The sequence below is a fragment of the Camellia sinensis genome, chromosome 10 (assembly GCF_055761805.1).
Source record: "Camellia sinensis isolate YWXY chromosome 10, ASM5576180v1, whole genome shotgun sequence".
Classification (NCBI taxonomy): domain Eukaryota; kingdom Viridiplantae; phylum Streptophyta; class Magnoliopsida; order Ericales; family Theaceae; genus Camellia; species Camellia sinensis.
Window position 1 is genome coordinate 144,270,629 of NC_138970.1, and position 20,974 is coordinate 144,291,602.

The following is a 20,974-nucleotide window of genomic DNA, read 5'->3' on the forward strand; positions in this document are numbered from 1 at the left end:
ACCCTCCCTCGACATTCCCAGCCCCTTCACCATCCTCTTCCACCACAGCCACCACCATCACCACCCCTAAAATTTGACCACCCTGAGAGGATGAGACCTGTATATAGCAAATCTATTTTGCATTTATGAGAACAATAAAAATATTCTTAAATAACATTTACACAGTTGGAACAACATTGTGATTGCACTATTAATTGTTAAAATACAACAGTAGCTAACCATTTAGTTATTGAACAGTTGAAGATGCTCTTGGCATACATTATAGCACCAGCTAATAGTCGTAATGTTCAAACAAGATGTTACTGCCAAACCATATATAAGCCAGCCAATACGCAGCAATAACAGGAAACTAACAAGATCACCAACAAATATGGATAGTAAAGAAGCAACAACGAAAATTTTCAAGCATTTCTCAGTTTTACACAAGTGCGATGAGTTCTAAGAACGTTTTAAAACCCAAATGTATTTTACAAAACATAACTTGTACATTCTCACTTTCTCTAACCCCCCACCTTCTCATGGGTTGCAGTTTGAAATAATCTTTTTTCCTCGCTAATCATTATGCAAAATAAAAGCAAACACGACACGAACAAAAATAGTAGGCCTCCTTGGCATTTACAGCTAATAACGGGGAAAAAATTAAAAATAGAAAGTACCAAGTCTAGTAGGGACCAGCAAAGGCGCACACGGAACACTGGCTTAGTAGGTATAGCCCTGAACAAACATTCCCTTCTTAGCTTCGTCGCTCTCGTCATTTGCAGAGTAACTTCCAAGCTGAGCTAGGGAGTTTGCTTTTGCACGCGCCAAAAGTGCCTTTTGTGCAGCTTCAACATTCTCGGGACTTCCTTGCCAGGTCTTCAGCACAGAGTTCTGCAAAGCACGTGCATAAGAGAAGGAAACGTGCCAGGGGTTGGCACTTTGGTTCATTGCATTTAGGTTCAATGTTGCTTCCATTTCAGATTGTCCTCCCGACAAGAACTACAAATTAAACAAACAAGAACATTGTACTTAGAACACAATAGTAAAGTGAAGATCGTATTTGATCTCAGGTGAAAGAATAAGTTTACCAATCTATAAATGGAATCATCTATTGCCTAGATATAAGATCCAAAGGGACAACTTTAATTACTATTTTTGTTCCAAACGAAACCACTTTGAATTTACATGATCTTAGCTACACTTCAGGCTAAAATTGTTTCAAGTCAAGCTTGTTTTGTTCGTAAAATCATATTGGTTAAGCAGAACAAATTGGAAAGATAATTTAGTCAATTGGGTTAATGTCATTTTATCTCACTAAACTATCGTCACTTTATCTCCTGCATCCTCAAACTATCAATTTCATTTATTTAATCCCTAAATTTTTTAATTTCAGTTAATACGGTTCAATTCGAGACAACTAGTCTATAAACCAGTAATGATGAATGGGCAAAAAGTATTTTTACAGTTTAGACAACATAACTCATATAACCAAACACCAATCTTATTACTCGCATTGTATTAGGCAACTCACACCCTACAACCAGACATCCATCTTATTCTACAGCTCTCATTTCAAAATAATAAATAAAAATAATAATAAGTATCTGGTTATATGATTTAAGTTGTTTGAATTTTAAAATAACTTTTTTGCCCATCAAATTAGGACTAATGGTTACTGATATGGACGACTGTCTCCAATTGGACTAAATAAGCTGCAATTAAAAACTTTACTATAGGGGCTAAATAGATGAAATTAATAGTTTAAAAAATATAGAAGAAAAAAATGACAGATAGTTAAGGGGATAAAAGTGAAATTAACCCTATTTGGTAATATTATTGAGAATAACAACTCACTAATATTTAAACTACACTGTAAGCATGTATATTTATCAGGAACAGGTTTAAACATGTGTACCATGATTCCTGGAACTGCAGGAGGCACTCTCCTCTTAAGCATAGTGAGCGTGTATTTGGCAATGGTATCCGGAGAAGCTTTCTCTTTGTGCTCAGCCCCTGGGGTTACCATGCTGGGCTTAAGTAGGATACCTTCAAACATAACATTGTTCTCTGCCAAGTAGTAGAAGACTTCTGCCCAAACACGCTCAGCCACCTCAAGTGTCCTCTCAATAGGGTGATCCCCATCAAGAAGAATCTCAGGTTCCACAATTGGCATGAGACCATTGTCCTGCACAAGAAATCACAACAATGAAGAAAAGATTGTAGAGATTAATGCACCATATATATAATAAAAAATAAATAAATAACAATAAAGGCTCACTTGGTAGCGTTACACGTTTCCTGTCTTTTGTTTTAGAGAACATAAAACATATTTTCCCTCTTTCTTTTTTTTTTCTTCTTCCCCCCAAAGAGGATTGGTAGTGAAATTGAGTTCATCTGTGTTTTTTTGGGGTACACGTGTTTTTCATGTTTTGGTAACAAGTGAAACACCTTTTTTGTGTTTTATTGCGGAGCCTCATTTTGAAAACAATTTTAAAAAAATCAAAATAAAAAACAAGTGTAAACATGTTTATGTTTTCTGTTATCAAAATTTTGGAAAACAAAAAACACAAAAACACGCAATAAAGCATGAATCAAAAGAGTGGAAAAAATTGTATTGCACAAACAATTGTCTCTGTGCTCTACTTCAGTTCTAATCCGTATATGATTCTAAATGGCACAAATACATGGCAATATTCTTGCAGAACTTCTATGAACCTATTAAAGCTGAGATACTGAAAAAGTAGAGGGAAAAAAGGAGAAAAAAAAGTAAGAAGAATTATACTAGAAAAAAACTTAAGCACAACATGGTGAATTTCTGACCAAAATATATGATTTGACATTACCCATCAACGACCTCAAAATTTACAAAATTTTATCACGCTTTTGTAAACTCAGAGCCATATTATAACTTACTAAAAGTTTTTGACAAGAAAAAAAAAGGCTCCATGACTATTGAAAGTGAAGTTCATATAGAATATGATGCCTGCCTTAGACCAATCAATTACTTTTACCATCATCTTGAATCCATTGACACCTCAAAATGATAAACAAACTGTCTAAAGGGTTACTAGTGAATCTAAGTTATAAATAATTAATTCTTAAATTTATTATTTAATAACTTTACCCTAATGCATTTATGCTGCGAAGCTAAATCAACAGTTTCCGTCCGCTGTTTACTTTAGACACAGAAAAACCCAATTAAAAACATTTAGAGAAAATGCTATTATCTATTATTACCCCACCAGACAAGGGCTAGCATCTTCAGAAAAAACAAAAATAAATAAATTAAACAAAATTTAAAAAGTACCTGAGAAATGCCAGCATAGCGTGCAAGTCCCCATGCAGCTTCTTTCACAGCCAAAGCAGAAGGACCACAAGGAATGCTGACAACTGTGCGCCTACAAATTTCATACAGATGCAAACAAAGTACAAGATGTGATATTTCCTTTTCCATGCCAGCTTTCAGCCAGAAAGTTTCACATAAGCATCAGAAGAAGCCAGTTTACAAAAATGTAAAATAGCTTACCACTTTGCGAAGCGAGCGCCTTGTTTGTAATACTCAGCAGATCTAGAAGCCAATCCATCTAATCCCTGGCACCAAGATTCATTGTTGGATCCTGGTAGAGGAACCAAACCCTAGAAACATGTGTGGAAAAAAAAAAGGAGAGAGTTAAATTAATAACAAGACAAGGATATGCAAAAGAAAAAGGGTTAGCAACAAGACATAATATTGCAAAATGATTACACATAATTGAAAGTATACCTTATCAACTTTGATACCAGGTACGATATTCTCATCACGCAGGCAATCCACAAACTTCTTCCCATCTGTTGTTGACTGGTAAAGTGTCTCCTCAAAGAGAATAGCACCAGAAATATATTCACCCAGGCCAGGAGTGGTCAGCAAAAGCTGTCTGTAAGCCTGTCGGTTGACTTCCGTATTGTCCAGTCCAATGGATGCTAACCTCTTCCCACAGGTGGCATTTGATTCATCAATGGCAAGGATACCATGACCAGGAGATGCGATAGATTTCTAAACCATCAACAAAGAAACCAATGGCAAATAAGCACCATATTTGCAAATTCATACTCACGAATACACAAATTGTGTCACAGTTAAATAGGCTAGCAAGCATCCAAAGAAAGTGGAAATACCATAATCTAAAACAATATTCTCGATCGCAAACCATATAACGCTATAGATATATTTTATTTATTTATTAATATAAGATATAATATTATCAATTAAAATGTTATTAATATTATTTTTATAGTTATAGTGGTATAAACTAAAAATGTGAAATATTTTATAGTTATAATGATATAAAATAAAAAATCTTGCATTTTTACAGTCAAGACTAACATGCAAATGGAGTTAATAGATGAGATGAAATTACTACCCTTTGATATTATGTGCATAATTACATATATTAATAATTCAAATATATTTTTACAGTTGACCGAAAATAATGACTTTCTTATCCGACATAACTTAAAAAAATTACACTCACAATCTCTGTGCACCTTCTCTTCTTCCAATCTCTCACTTGCTTTTCTCCTACTCTCATCTTTCTCACCCCACAGCCATCACTGCCACCTCCCTCTCTCCATTCTCCCTTTCTTTCATCTCCCTCTATACCCTAATTTTGACCAACACCACACAATGCCCACCACAACCACTCAAATCCCACTTCCAATCCCAACCCACCCATTAATTCCAACTACTAGCACCACCAATACCCACCACTAGAACCATTCGCATACCAACCCATGTTTGTTTCCCAAGATCAGCAGGTTCATTTGTTGGTAATTTGGTAAGAACCTTAAAAATTGGACAAGGAAAGGCTTCTTCGCACCTCTACCCATTATCTTCCACCTCTGGTGACACCACCTTCCAATCATTGCCTCCATCAACCATGACCAACACCAACCTTGCATTCAATCACGACTACCTCTCTCTCTCTCTCTCTCTCTCTCACACACACACACACACACACACACACATGTGCGCACACACCACAACCACCAACCCCCCCTCTCCCCATCATGGTCTCCATCTCTCTATGGGCCAAGAAAACCAAATCACCCACCAATGGTCTACTGATTTTCATGCCAGAGTTCTTTGCTCTATTCTATAGTTTCAATTCCCTCTCTCAGCATTTGCTCCATTGTATAACTACTCTGGTAACCACATGTCAGTTGCTTCGATTCTTCCTTCCCACTTCACTCTTGTATAATCGCGTGTATATCTACATATAGGCTCTATTTGGTGTAGTTTTTGGAACTATTTATAGCTTTTTTATTTTGAGTGTTTGTCTCAAATTGTTTAATGCAACTTTTGCTTATAGCTATGAGTAAAAAATAGCTTAGATAAGATAAAAAAAAATTAATTTTCTGGAAGCTGGGGAAGGGAGCTTTTAGCTTTTGTTTTCTTATTGTCAACTTTTAGCTTCAAAAAAGCTACCCCAGACACTTCAACATTTACATAGAAATGAAATTACAACACAATTAAACTCAAATGCAAATACGGGCTTAAAATTACGACATAAAATCCCACACTTCAACTAAATATTATGACATAATTAATAGGGCAAATTACACAAATAGTCCCTATAGTTTGGGACTCGTGTCACTTTGGTCCCGGACTTTTCAATTGTGACACATTTGACCCTGAATTTTGAATTTTGTTCCAAATAAGGACAATTGAAGATACCATTGTTTAATTTCAAGGGCAAAATCGCCAATTTAATAAAATATAAACTAATTTGACAAAAATAAATATCAAAAAAATATTTTTAATTTTTTAAAAATTATTTTTATCCACCAATGATAAAATTATGTAAAATTGATAAAAATTACATGATTAATTTTTTAAAATTAATTTTACATGATCATATCATCCAAACACATAATATAAATTAATTTGGTAAAAAAAATAATTAAATGTCTAAAAGATTTCTTAATTTTACATAATTTTATTTTTAGTAGGTAGAAATAATTTTTAAAAATACAAAAATATTTGTTTGACATTTATTTTTGTCAAATTAGTTTATTTTTTTTTATCAAATTGACGATTTTACCCTTGAAAAATCTAATGATATTTTCAATTGTCCTTATTTGGAACAAAATTCAAAATTTAGAGTCAAATGTGTCACAATTGAAAAGTCAAGAATCAAAGTGACACAAACCTTAAACTATAGGGATTATTAGTGTAATTCACCCTAATTAATACATATAATTGAATCAATTCCATACCAACTCCAAATTATAGAGATGTTGTGAAAGTCTTTTCTTTCTTAAGAGAAGTATGGCACACACTCCACAAATGCAATATTTGCCTCTCAATTAAATTTTTAATTTTTAATCTTCTGGGAAATTAAAAACATGACAGGAGGAACTATGTGTATCAAAGAAACAATACAGTTAGTTGCAAAGAAAGAGGTGTGCGAGAACGTATCATCATCTTCGTAACCAGCATGACAGAGAGAGCATACAATCATGGAATTTTGAAACTGAAAATTGAACCAGTTCTTTGATTCAAGAAATGTTAGTTAACTTGGTTTACACATTAGCACTTGCAGCTAATTAAAACAAAATTAATTTAAACTGCATAAAAATTACTTTTCTAAGGAAATTTTGAAATAGAAAAAGGCCTAACCCAGCTTCACTTTGGGTTCGCAACAGAAGGGTATAGATGAAGAAAAGTCTTTGCCAAATATTCACCATAAGTTTCTGTAGGAAGCCGAGATCACTACCTTCCAAAAAATTATAATGATAGGGGAAATGCCTATGCTTTATTCTACTTTCCCAGTTACAAAAAAACGTTATATGGAAACAACTCTTTGGGTTTGCAGGCTCATTTAAAGCTATGTCACACTTTTTCATGCCCCAATTGCCCCTATGCAGCTTCCCTGTTTTTTTTCTAGGGTAAATTACACCTCCCTTGAAATTTTTAAAAAAAAAAATATATATATATATAGTAAGCCCCCACAATTTTGGCATAATTACACTTATCTTTCTTTTTAGTAAGGTAAAATGGACCGAAACCAATGCAAATTGTGTCAAAATACAAAAATAGATACTGTAAAATATACATTTTCATATACCAAAGATGGCAACATCATTTTTATCCGTATAACTATAAATTTATGGATGAAAAGGGGGGCTCTGCAAATTAAAACGTGAGAGTTCAATGTAATTATGTCAAAAACTGTAGAATTTAAATTATTTTCTCCAAATCTCAAGAGGTCAGTGTAATTTATCTTTTGTTTTATTTCAAATTCTCATTTCTTCAGTTTTTTTCTTCCATCTACATTTAGTTTTTTTTTTTTTTTTCCCTTTTTTTTAATTTGACACAACTGGGGGAAAAAAAAAAACTAATTACGACAATAAATAAATAAATAAATAAAAAGAAAGATTAAACAGTTTCATTTCACAACTTCCAATAATTAAATCAAACCATTAAAAAACAAAAACAACGGTCCACTCATACAAACACAAATTACAATAAAATAGTTGAAAAATCAAAATTCTAGTACTACAGCACAGCGATGCGCAGATAAAATATAGTAGATAGATAGACAGATGGATATGTATGTTTGTATGCAGGTATAGAGGGCTCACGGCGGTTTTGACAAGTTCGTCGGAGTAAGATCCGGCGCGGATGACGGAGACACGGCGAGTGGCGAATCGGCAGGAGGAGGACGATCCAGGGCGTTGATTGAAGGATTGTTGACCGATCCACTGTGAGGACGATGCGTTTAACTTCACTAAACTCGAACACGCCATGTCTACCAATATACTACCTACGACAATGGCAACTGATCGATCGGGAGCTCTCTCTCTCTCTTTCTCTCTCTCTCTCCCTCTTCTGTTGTGTGTGACTTTTTTTTGCTCGCTCTCTCTCTCTCTCCAATGGTGTTGTGTCACAAGGAAGGAGATCAATATATTTGTAGAGGCAGGCCAAACAAAACAGGTTTTTGTTTTTGGGCGCTTTCTCGTAGGGTCCGCACTATAACAAATTAATAAGCATACGACATCCAACACGCGGAACTACCGAATAGAATGAGTAAATTACATTTTGTAATGTTGGAGGGTTACAATTTTTGTGGTTATAATGGCTTAAAACTGTTAAAATGATGTCGTTTTGACATGTTTTGCACCTAAAATGATGTCGTTTTGACAATTTTGAGCCATTGTGGTCACAAAAATTATGACCCTCAGACATTTTCCTTTGTACTATTGTGTTTTGCATTAAATCTTATTTTGTCAATTTTTATATTTTTAGCCAAATATTACTTTAATTTTTACACATAAAATTATAATAGTCAATCCTCATACTTTTAGTTAAATTTCATTTTGGTTCCCTTTTCTATTACTCAATTATTTAAATATTTAATAGAATCTAATCATGTGATAATAATATGACTACGATATGAGCGTAAAAAGGAAAAATCATTTATATTTTTCATCAATACACACTTTATTTCAAAATTTGCATCAAAATATGACTGTATTAGACTAAAATAAAATGCAGATTGTGAACAATTAAGAAGATGAATTAAGATTTTGCATAAATTTGAATCATGAAATTTTATTTATTACGATAATACAGTCTTCTGTCTATTCAAAAGCTCTACTTTCTTACTTTTCGTCTTAATTTTTACCATATGTAGTATTATATAATTCTCACGTGCTTATCAAGTAGTATAAAGGCTTCTTTTTGGAACACACCAAAAAAGCCAACTTTTTGGCTTTTTAGCTTTTTTAACCAAAAAAGTCAATTTTTTTATCCAAAAGGACCCTACCAAAAAAGTCAAAAATTCAGCTTTTTACCAACTTCCCAAAACACTCCAAAGTGTATTGGTGGGAAACGTAGATGATTTTTCTCTCTCACCCTCATTTCGTAGTCACATTTTTGTTACATTACTGGATTTTGTTAAAGATTTAAAAATGAAATAACAGAAGAGGGATATTGACATTGACACTTGTATAGGAACCAAAGTGGAATTTGAGAAAAAGTGTATAAAGTTGACTGTCACGATTTCATGTATAAGGACCAAAGCATGATTTGACCAGAAATATAGGGAGTTGATTGTCATAATTTCATGTATAGAGGTCAAAGTGAGATTTAGTACAAAGTGTACGAGTGCAAAATGTAATTTATTCAAATTTTTTTGGACATTTATTCATGAAAAAATTTATTTACCCAACAAAAAGAGTTCATTGCACCCAAATTTAAATATATATATATATTATTACACTTTTTCCCTTTTTAAAATTACTAAAAAATCCTTCAAAATCTTAACCCTAATGTCTCAGCATACCCACATTTTCCCACCGTCTCTACCAGCCACCATCATTGCAACTGTCTTTAGTGACCCACATTTCCATCCCCGACGAGCCCTTCTGTCATTTCCATCACCTCCGACGCCAAACCTTACTGGCAATTCAACCCATTCTCCCTCAACATTGCCTCTTGTTGACCCCTCTCATTCTCTATCGCCTCCTGCAGCCACCCCCTGCCTATCTTGACCCACCTTTCCTTACTCCTCTTTTGTCCCGCTTTTCAGCCTCGCACCCCTTTAACATCACGAATACAGTGTTGGACAATCTTCACTGTATTTAAATAGATTAAATTCTGTTGTGTACAAAACAACAACAAGAACATAAAGAAATAAAGAAAATGAGAGAATTTGTTTGATTACAAAAATCAAACTCTAAATAATAAATAAATAATAAAACCACAGATTTTATTTTGTTACAAAAACAAAAAAATAAAATCTGATTAAATAAACAAATAAAAACAGAATAAAATTAAACAACTTACTTGGTTAATTTATCTGAATAACTTTTTCTGATCAAGTCTAGTGTTTAACACTGTGTCCTTAAGACAGATTCGTCCTCTCCACGGTGCTTTCAGAATTTGGACGTCTATCTCCCAGGATAAAATGATCTTATCAATGAATAAAAGCAGCACTACAATTTAATCGTTCGTCGAACACACAAAGTGTTTACTCTATTTCTTTCAAAAATAAAATGCAGCAGGATGAAGAATATAATTAGCAGAGGTGAAATACGAAATTTCTGAATTAATAACATCAAACTAGGGTGGTCCTATTTATAGATGTAAAGGTGGCTCTTGGTTTTAAATTGAACAGGTATGATACCTGTTGGTTTTGAATTCAAACAGATTTGAATCTGTTAACAATTCAAACAGATAGCAAAAACGGGAAGGGCCCTGTTTGGGTGTGCACTAATTCCAAACTAGTTTATTTCTGTTTGAAAACGGGAAGGGCCCTGTTTGGATGTACAGAAAATCCAAATCAGTTTAATTTGAATTCTGGATTTTATTTTACCAAAAAATAAAATTAAATTCAAATGTTTTTGGCCCAAAAAGATTAGAAGCCCAGCGCGTGTAGTGATTTTTGGGTCCAATGGGTCTAGTCCATTTTGCCCATAACCTCTCCCTCTAAAACACTTGGGTACCCCTTGGGGCACACCCCAAGTATCTCACCCAATCCTTATAAACCCTTTCAAAACTTCCCACCAAATCAATGTGGGACAAGCCAATGTACAACCTTAAGGAATTTCCACCAAAACTCCATTTCCATGGAGCACACTTTGGCTTCAATTTCCCATTCACTCGGTAATGGTTTTGAGCAACCAAATATACCACGTGAATCACAACGCGGCATAGAACGCGTTACCACTTTGACCCGAGTAAATCAACACTCGGGGCCCACCTAAAAAATAGACCAAACTTGAGAAAAAATTCTGGTTTTACCCAGAATTTTTCTACCATTTCCAACAATCCCCCACATGAATGGAATTTGATGACAACGGAAATGCAACAATATGCAGACTTTAACGAAAGAGTATAAGTTGAAAATATCTTGCATCAGGATAGGTAGTTTTCGGCATTGAACCTTCCCTAGTGATAACCTATCGGACTTACTGGCTAACCAATGGACGCGATGCCTTGAATTGTTCAGCCGTTTGTGTAAGCCAAGACAATAGATTTCACACAAAATATCTTCTAACACATCGTGGTTCTCACTGTTGTGTTCATTTTGGCCTTGAACGCGCCTAGTTTTTCATAAGTGTTTCTAGAGAATTTAGCCTTTTCATTCTCATAGAAACGGCCCCAGTTCAACACTCATATAGGTGATTCTTATTGTGAGTATCTCCTTATACTCGTCTTGATTTTATACCATAATCAAGATATAAGTAATCATTAAAAGCAAAGCTTATCCTTATACCCCTGCATACAACATATGTTGCAGATATCACACTCACCATAGGAATGGATAGGGAATTTTTAATCCCTTGGTGATTTCTGGTGAGCCATACATAACTTAGTTGTCCCTTTGAACTTAGTTCTTGGGATCTCCAGTCATATAAGTAGGGTTACCATTATGACGACTCTTATGTAATAGGCTTTAATCCCATCCCCTTCGCTGAACTATACACTAGTTCTTTTGTCAAACCTTTTGTTAACGGATCCGCAATATTCTCTTTAGATTTTATATAATCTATTGAGATTATTCCGTTTGACAACAATTGCCTTACGGTATTATGTCGACGACGAATATGTCGTGACTTACCATTATACATATGATTCTGTGCCCTGCCTATTGCAGATTGACTATCACAATGAATGCAAATAGCTGGCACAGGTTTTGGCCACATTGGAATGTCTTCTAAGAAGTGACGAAGCCATTCTGTTTGCTTTGTCTAAAGCAATGAACTCAGATTCCATTGTGGATCGTGCGATGCAAGTTTGTTTCGTGGACTTCCAAGAAACAACAGCGCCTCCTAGAGTAAAGACATATCCACTAGTGGATTTTGAATCTTTAGTATCCGATATCCAATTGGCATCACAATAACCTTCAAGTACTGCTGGATATCGAGTAAAGTTCAAACCATGATCACGGGTAAATCTTAGATATCTAAGAACCCGAATGATCGCTTTCCAATGGTCTTCTCCAGGGTTACTAGTGTACCTACTCAATTTACTGATAGCATAAGCTATATCAGGACGAGTACAATTCATTAGGTACATTAGGCTTCCAATGATTTGAGAGTATTTTAACTGAGACACTGCATCACCTTTATTTTTCGATAAATAAAGACTGATGTCTACAGGTGTTCTAGCTAAATTCAAATCATCCTTGATAAATTTATCAAGAATTTTCTCAATATAATGAGATTGAGATAATGCATATCCGTCAGATGTTTTAGTAATTTTCATTCCTAATATAATATCTGCGACCCCCATATCTTTCATATCAAATCTTTTGTTAAGCATCTGCTTAGTTGATTTGATCATGTTTTGACTGCTTCCAATGATAAGCATGTCATCCACATAAAGACAAACTATGACATATCCTTGGTCAGTGTTTTTAACATAGACGCATTTGTCACATTCGTTTATCTTAAACCCATTAGTAAGCATTGCATGATCAAATTTTTCATGCCATTGCTTAGGTGCTTGTTTTAATCCATAAAGGGATTTTACAAGTCGACAAACTTTCTTTTCTTGCCCTGACATTACAAACCCTTCGGGTTGTTCCATATAGATCTCTTCATTTAGATCACCGTTTAAGAAAGCTGTCTTAACATCCATTTGATGTATTTCTAAATTAAACAACGCTGCTATAGAAATAAGCATGCGAATGGATGTTATTCTTGTCACAGGGGAATATGTGTCAAAATAGTCCAGACCTTCTTTTTGTCTGTAACCTTTAACAACAAGTCTTGCTTTATACTTGTCAATTGAACCATCTGCTTTCATTTTTCTCTTGAATATCCATTTATATCCAAGAGGTTTAGAACCTGGTGGAAGATCCACCAATTCCCAAGTATGATTTTGCATAATGAATTCAATTTCATTATTAACAGACTCTTTCCACAAAGGTGCTTCAGGATCTGTCATTGCTGCCTTAAAGCTTTGAGGTTCATTTTCTAACAAGTATGTCAGAAAATCTGGACCAAAGGATTTTGATGTTCTCGCTCTCTTACTTCGTCTTGGTTCATCATTAGTTAAATCCTGTTGGTCGAGACTATTACTAGTCTCTTGTGTTTGATTGTCATTAGTCTCTTGACTTTGTGTACAATCATAAGTTCTTTTCTGTGAACTTAATTCCTGTCCTTTCTTGTAAGGAAAGACATGTTCAAAAAACACAGCATTCCTTGACTCTATAATAGTGTTCACATTTATATCAGGTATTTCTGATTTATAAGTCAGAAACCGATATGCACTACTATTCTGAGCATAACCAATAAACACACAGTCTACTGTTTTTGGTCCAATCTTAGTCTTTTTAGGAACAGGAACTTCAACTTTTGCCAAACACCCCCACACTTTTAAGTATTTGTAGGAAGGCGGTCGACCTTTCCACAATTCATAAGGAGTGCTGTTGGTTTTCTTGTGGGGTATTCTATTAAGAACATAATTAGCAGACAATATTGCTTCCCCCCACAAGTTCTGTGGTAAACCTGAACTTAGTAACATAGCATTCATCATTTCTTTTAGGGTTCTATTCTTCCTTTCAGCAATTCCATTTTGCTGTGGAGAATAAGGGGCTGTAGGTTGGTGAATAATGCCATGTTGTGCACAAAATTCATTTAATGGTGCATCATATTCACCACCCCTATCACTTCTAACCATTTTAATGGTTTTACCAAGTTGATTTTCAACTTCTGTTTTGTAGATTTTAAACATTTCTAAGGCTTCATCTGTACTTCTAAGTAAATAAACATAACAATATCTTGTGCAATCATCGATAAATGTTATGAAATACTTTTTGCTCCTCTAGTTTGAATAAATTTTAAATTACATACATCAGTGTGAATTAATTCTAGAGGTTCGATTTTTCTTTCAACCGATTTAAATGGAGCCTTAGTTAGTTTCGCTTCTACACAAATTTCACATATATGATTAGGATTAATTTCAAACTTTGGTATATGATCTAAACCAATTAATCTACGCAAAGCATCAAAATTCACATGTCCTAATCTACCATGCCATAAATTTGACTCAAGAATATAAACAAAAGATGTGTTATTCTTATTCATAGCAACTTTCGGTACAACTGTCATTACATTCAACTTAAAGAGACCATCACTCATGTATCCCTTACCAACATACATACCACTCTTTGTTAATACAAATTTATCACACTCAAATACAAGCCTAAAACCATTTTTACTTAACAAAGACCCAGAAACTAAATTCTTCCGGATGTCAGGTACATGCAGTACGTTGTTGAGGGTTAGTTCTTTCCCTGATGTCATCTTCAAGATCACTTTCCCTTGTCCAGCCACAGTAGAAGTAGAAGAATTTCCCATAAAAAATTGTTCACCATTTGCAGCCTCATTGTAGGTAGTGAACATCTTCTTGTCCGCACAAATGTGACGAGTTGCTCCAATGTCAACCCACCACTCTTTGGGATTTCCAACCAAGTTAGCCTCAGACACTACAGTAGAGAGGTTGATGTCATTCACTCCGTCAGAGATGTAATCCAATTCTGTTACATTGGCCTGATTGGTGGTCTTCTTACTTGTACTTCCATGATCCTTCTTAGGGCGGCAGCAGTCAGAAGCTCGATGTCCATTTTTGCCACAGTTATAGCATTTTCCTTTGAACTTCTTGCTACTATCGCTTTGTTTAGGACCATCTCCAGTAAACTTTCGCTTTTTGTTATGTGGTTTATGAACTTGTTCTACCACATTAGCCTTGGACTCAATGGGATTTTTCTCATTCCTCTTTTCAGCCTTTCGGTTATCTTCCTCAATTCTTAATCTTACAATCAATTCATCCATAGTCATCTCTTTGCGTTTATGTTTTAAATAATTTTTGAAATCTTTCCAAGCCGGTGGTAACTTTTCCACTAAAGCAGCGACTTGGAATGACTCGCTAAGAGACATACCTTCTGAATGAATATCATACAAAATTATTTGAAAACTTTGAACTTGAGATATTACCGTTTGGGAGTCTACCATAACAAAGTCTAGAAATTTACCGACGACAAATTTCTTCGTGCCGGCATCTTCTGTCTTGTATTTCTTCTCCAAAGAATCCCACAATTCTTTTACTGTTTTTAGAGGACTGTATACATTATACAGCATATTGTCAAGGCCATTTAGGATGTAGTTTCTGCACAGGAAATCTGAATGTTTCCAAGCATCTACAGCGGCAACAACTTGCCGATCACTTTCACCCTCTTTAAGTGCTGGAGCCTCTTCATGGAGAAACCAGGCCAAATTAAGAGTCGTAAGATAGAACAGCATCTTCTGCTGCCATCTCTTAAACTCGGTACCGTTAAATTTTTCCAGTTTTTCTCCATGATTGATTGGTACATGAACATGGTTCTGGATAGGGACCGATGTAGGTGTAACAATAGGAGTACCACTGCCAGATGCAGTTTCAGTTGTAGTAGCCATAATCTCTGATTACAAAAATCAGAAAAAATTAAAACACAAATTAATTTTCTAGTTACTAAAACCAGAAAATAAATTATAACAACAAAATAATTTTATTTTCCTTGTTACTAAAACTTAGAAAAATAAAATATCACAATAATTTTCTGTAATACCAACTAATATTCTGCAATTGTTAATAACACCAGTATATTACTACTAGTTGTCAAAGAAAAGAGACAGTATATTACTACTATCTGTCAAATAGCATAAATCACTATTTATTTTTCCAACCAGAATATTACTTTGAAAACACAGAAAATTAAATACAATGAAAATACAATGACAATCTTCACTGTATTTAAATAGATTAAATTCTATTGTGTACAAAACAACAACAAGAATATAAAGAAATAAAGAAAATGAGAGAATTTGTTTGATTACAAAAATCAAACTCTAAATAATAAATAAATAATAAAACCACAGATTTTATTTTGTTACAAAAACAAAAAAATAAAATCTGATTAAATAAACAAATAAAAACAGAATAAAATTAAACAACTTACTTGGTTAATTTATCTGAATAACTTTTCTGATCAAGTCCAGTGTTTAACACTGTGTCCTTAAGACAGATTCGTCCTCTCCACGGTGCTTTCAGAATTTGGACGTCTATCTCCCAGGATAAAATGATCTTATCAATGAATAAAAGCAGCACTACAATTTAATCGTTCGTCGAACACACAAAGTGTTTACTCTATTTCTTTCAAAAATAAAATGCAGCAAGATGAAGAATATAATTAGCAGAGGTGAAATACGAAATTTCTGAATTAATAACATCAAACGAGGGTGGTCCTATTTATAGATGTAAAGGTGGCTCTTGGTTTTAAATTGAACAGGTATGATACCTGTTGGTTTTGAATTCAAACAGATTTGAATCTGTTAACAATTCAAACAGATAGCAAAAACGGGAAGGGCCCTGTTTGGGTGTGCACTAATTCCAAACTAGTTTATTTCTGTTTGAAAACGGGAAGGGCCCTGTTTGGATGTACAAAAAATCCAAATCAGTTTAATTTGAATTCTGGATTTTATTTTACCAAAAAATAAAATTAAATTCAAATGTTTTTGGCCCAAAAAGATTATTCAAATGTTTTTGGCCCAAAAAGATTAGAAGCCCAGCGCGTGTAGTGATTTTTGGGTCCAATGGGTCTAGTCCATTTTGCCCATAACCTCTCCCTCTAAAACACTTGGGTACCCCTTGGGGCACACCCCAAGTATCTCACCCAAGCCTTATAAACCCTTTCAAAACTTCCCACCAAATCAATGTGGGACAAGCCAATGTACAACCTTAAGGAATTTCCACCAAAACTCAATTTCCATGGAGCACACTTTGGCTTCAATTTCCCATTCACTCGGTAATGGTTTTGAGCAACCAAATATACCACGTGAATCACAACGTGGCATAGAACGCGTTACCACTTTGACCCGAGTAAATCGACACTCGGGGCCCACCTAAAAAATAGACCAAACTTGAGAAAAAATTCTGGTTTTACCCAGAATTTTTCTACCATTTCCAACATACAGAAAGATAGATAGAAAAAGATAGCTCTAGAAAGAAGAAAATGGGAAGATGACGGCGATGTCAAGGTTGATGGGTTGCGATCGCAATGGCTAAGGTCACAGATAGTAATTGTAATGCCCAAAAAAATAATGATGACAAATATCCTCTTGACTCTCAACAGATATGAGGAAGCTTACTAACATTAATCTTTCAAATACCATTATCATTTATGAAACTGTCGTTTATTCATTGATATGCTTTGAACATTACAAAAGCGTAACATGCATTAATATGTTCAACAATCCTAGATTATGAATCTATAGTATGTGACTGATATATAAAATAAGATAAAATAAGTACACATTTATGCCTTAAGGGCTACATGTTTCCAAGATGATACTTGGTTATAACAAAGGTAGGCCAAAGCCAAATACAGGAAAAGCCCTAGGCATGTACAAAAGACACTTACAAAACAAAAAGAAAACGAGCCTTCAACTCCATAGTCCTCCTAAGCTAACCCCTTGACGGAGGCATATCATCAGCATTTAAAAGTTATTTTCCACGTAGGGTGATGAATGCATATGAAATGCCATTTAAAAAACATGTGTTTTCCTCTTTATTAAACAATGTTATTTCAAGTTCAATTTACAATTGATAAACAATTATCTCAAAACAGAAAATAGGGCAGTAAATATATACATTGAGAATCTCTAGGTATGTGTCTGCAAGTTAATATAAACACTACCAAAAGCCATTTTATCGGTACGATTAGAAACTTAAAAGAGTAAGATGTAATTTCCAGAACCGTATAATTTTAAGTAAACTTTAAGGGGTGTATTCGTAATTTATCTTTTTTGTTTTTTTAGTAGTTAAAGTTTAGGTACTATTAACCCTTACATTTCTTCTTGAGCGCTACTATTAGCACCTACCTTTTTACTTTGGATGTGTTATCTCAATTTGTTAAATATATATATCTAATTTTTTTCATCAAAAAATTCACTATCACAACCAAATAATCAAGTATTGAAATTCAACCGGTCTTTTCATCTATAATCTCATAAAGAAATTTAAAAAAAAAAAAATTGTACATATATAGAGCTCCATTACATAAATGCGGGGGAAAAAAAACACAACTTATATTAAAATTTTGTCTTTCCCAAGAAACATTTTTTGACTTGATCAAACTTTCAAAATATCATTCTTTAGGCACTAGCCACCTTCGAAGTCTTGCTTTGTGCAAGTCTCTCAACTCCTTATGTATAGTTCTCATCTTACTTTTGTAGCGTCTTTGCTTGACTATCATTATTCTAAACAATATATTAAAAACATTATACAAATTAAGCCTTGTTAAGAGAACAATAAATTCATATCATAATATTCACAAATAAAGGCATCCAAATAAATAAATGAATTGCATCAATATTTATCTGACTAAATTGGTTTATACAATCGACACTTTGCAACATAGTTGTAAATGGAATAATTGTAAAGTCCATATCCTACGCATAAAAATAGTTTATACTTTAAATTAATTATGACCATAATTTTAAATATAAAGAGTAGATTTTTTAATTTTGTGAATCAATATAAATTTTCAATAGCTGAATATGCATGGTCCATAGTGGTTAAGATTGACCGTATATGTTGGCATCTGCTGGTCTTACACAGGGCCGACCCTGGCCATAGGCCCATCAGGCCATGGCTTAGAGCCCCTTAAAATAGACCCAAAAAAGAGCCCCTCCTATTGTAGTTTAGTGTAATATATTATGTATGTTTTAAGTCTCAAAACAAAATTAAAAAAGGCCTAAACTAACTTAGAATAAATTGACTCGTTAAAAATTAAAAGACCCATTCAAAATTAAAAGGGCCCATTCTTTCTCCCTTTCTAATTCCTAACCCTAACTCTTAATTTAATTTTTCCAAAAATTTGAAAACAGCGGCACAACAGAGCACTAACGAATTTATCAGAATTCAGAGCAAATATGATTGATTTATTTGCTTATAAAAATGCAAGAAGAGCGAGGATCGAGTGATACTTATTAGTTGTTGTAATGTAATGCTAAGTATTTTTTTGTTATTTTGACACAGATCTTTTGTCCTTTTACCTTCTAAAAATTTTCGTTAAATGAAAAAAAAATATATGTAAAAGTCCTCAAATGATCTAGTGATATTTATTAGTTGATTATCGGCTTTGGACCCCGGAAATCTCAGGGCCAGGCTTGGTTTGAGGGACTCATTTGGAGGTTAGAAGATTGTTGTATCATATGTAACACCAAGTGAGGCATGTGATTGTAACGGCCCCAAAATGCATGTCACAATTATCCTTAATTAATTATGCAATAATATGAAGTAATTGGGGAATATTTGTTTGAATTGGAAAAAATATCTGTTGAGGCTACAACTTCGAGACTGAAATTGACGACCACAATGGGTTCGGAAACCGAAATTGAGCACGTAAATATGCTATTGGGAATTTTTAGAGCCATTTGAGAAGTTTAATTGGAAACTGATTTTGTCTGATTCTTTAGGCCATGTTTGGCTCAACCTTTAGACACTTATATATAACTATAGATATGAGCCTTTATTTGGCTCAACAAAAAGAAGATATTTGGGGGAGAGAGTTCTAGAGAAAGAGAGATCAAGAGAAAGGAAGGGAGGAAGAAGGAACTTGAGCCAAATCTTCCCCAATTAACTATCTAAGGTAAGAATCTCCTTCTAATTTCTTGATATAGGGTTGATACACCCAAGATCTCATGGAAATTAAATTGAATTAAGAGAAATTATGTGTAATTGAGGGTGTTGTGTTGTATTTTGACCTAGAGAGCATTATGGGCTCATATGGCAAAAATTGAAGGGAGATGGTTCATAATATTCCATACATGGCTTCACATCATCTAATTCATGTTCATAAGCTTGTCTCCTTGCATGACTTCGAAGATGGAGGATAATACCCCATGAATTTATTATCATGTGTATAGTTGTTGACTTTGCCCATAAATGCAAGATTTTGATCCTTTACATGAACATTAAGTTTTGTTATGAAGTTATGATGTTTAGTTTAAGTTGTTTTTCTAGAGTTTTGGGCATTGATTTTCATAAATTTGAGGTTGATTTTGCAAAAGAGGATGTTCCCTTTCAAAGCAAAATTGCGGACTGATTTTTCACCCAGACCGCTCGAGCGGCCTGGGCCACTGCACGAGCGGCCAACCTTGTTTTGGGCCAAAATGCATTCTGCAGTTCCACCGCTCGTACGGCCAAGCCACCGCACGTTCGGCCAAGGCCACTGCACGTGCAGCCAAACAGTGCAGATTTTTCGATTTTGTTCTTTTGTCGTTTTTTGACTTCCGAGCCTTCATTTACACGGTTTTCACATGTCATATGCATCCATATACATCTCATAAGCACGAAATAAAGTAAGAAAAGAATAGAACTAATTGAACAACCGAGTATCGAATGATCGAATGAAGTTTAGAATTAACTAATTGACTCGGATGTGTATTGAGGAATTGTGATATGTTGTTTGTATTTGTAGGTCAAGACTTGAAGACCGCACAACCGGTTTTGGAAGCCCACTGTAAGTAACATTTCTGTAAAGATATGTTGATATAAATTATGCTTTAACTGTTATTGATAAGCTATGTTTTCTCGAAGTGCTATCTTGCTTATGTGAACGAATATCCTATTTGCGAATCCAATATGGCATCCACGGATAGTCCCGAGTCATGGGGGATGGCACATTAGTGTGGGTCCATGACATATATGTGATACGAGATCTCGTTAGTCACGTCATCGTGGTGATATGTGTTTAATCGGTATCCAGAACCGATTACTCTAGTCGGAAGACTATATGTGTTATATCCTGTGAGATGTACCATTATGTTATGTTCTGATATGAATGATTGTGACATGATTTGTTTTACGGATATGTTATATGTGGAATTCGTTCACTAACCCCTTTACTTTAATATTATTCACTGGGTTTTAGCTCATTGTTTATATATATATGTATAGGTG

The 20,974-nt window shown here is 34.3% G+C and overlaps 1 protein-coding gene across 1 annotated transcript; it reads right to left on the minus strand.

Annotated features, from left to right (window-relative positions):
- Window positions 1–432: 432 nt before the first annotated feature.
- LOC114294219 (fructose-bisphosphate aldolase 3, chloroplastic) lies at window positions 433–7,997 on the minus strand. The gene is made up of 6 exons (XM_028238339.2): window positions 7,603–7,997; window positions 3,743–4,012; window positions 3,506–3,615; window positions 3,287–3,377; window positions 1,895–2,164; window positions 433–978 (listed from the first exon to the last, which is right to left on the minus strand). The coding sequence occupies exons 1-6, from the start codon at window positions 7,765–7,767 to the stop codon at window positions 700–702; spliced, it is 1,185 nt and encodes a 394-aa protein (XP_028094140.1). The 5' UTR covers window positions 7,768–7,997; the 3' UTR covers window positions 433–699.
- Window positions 7,998–20,974: the final 12,977 nt, after the last annotated feature.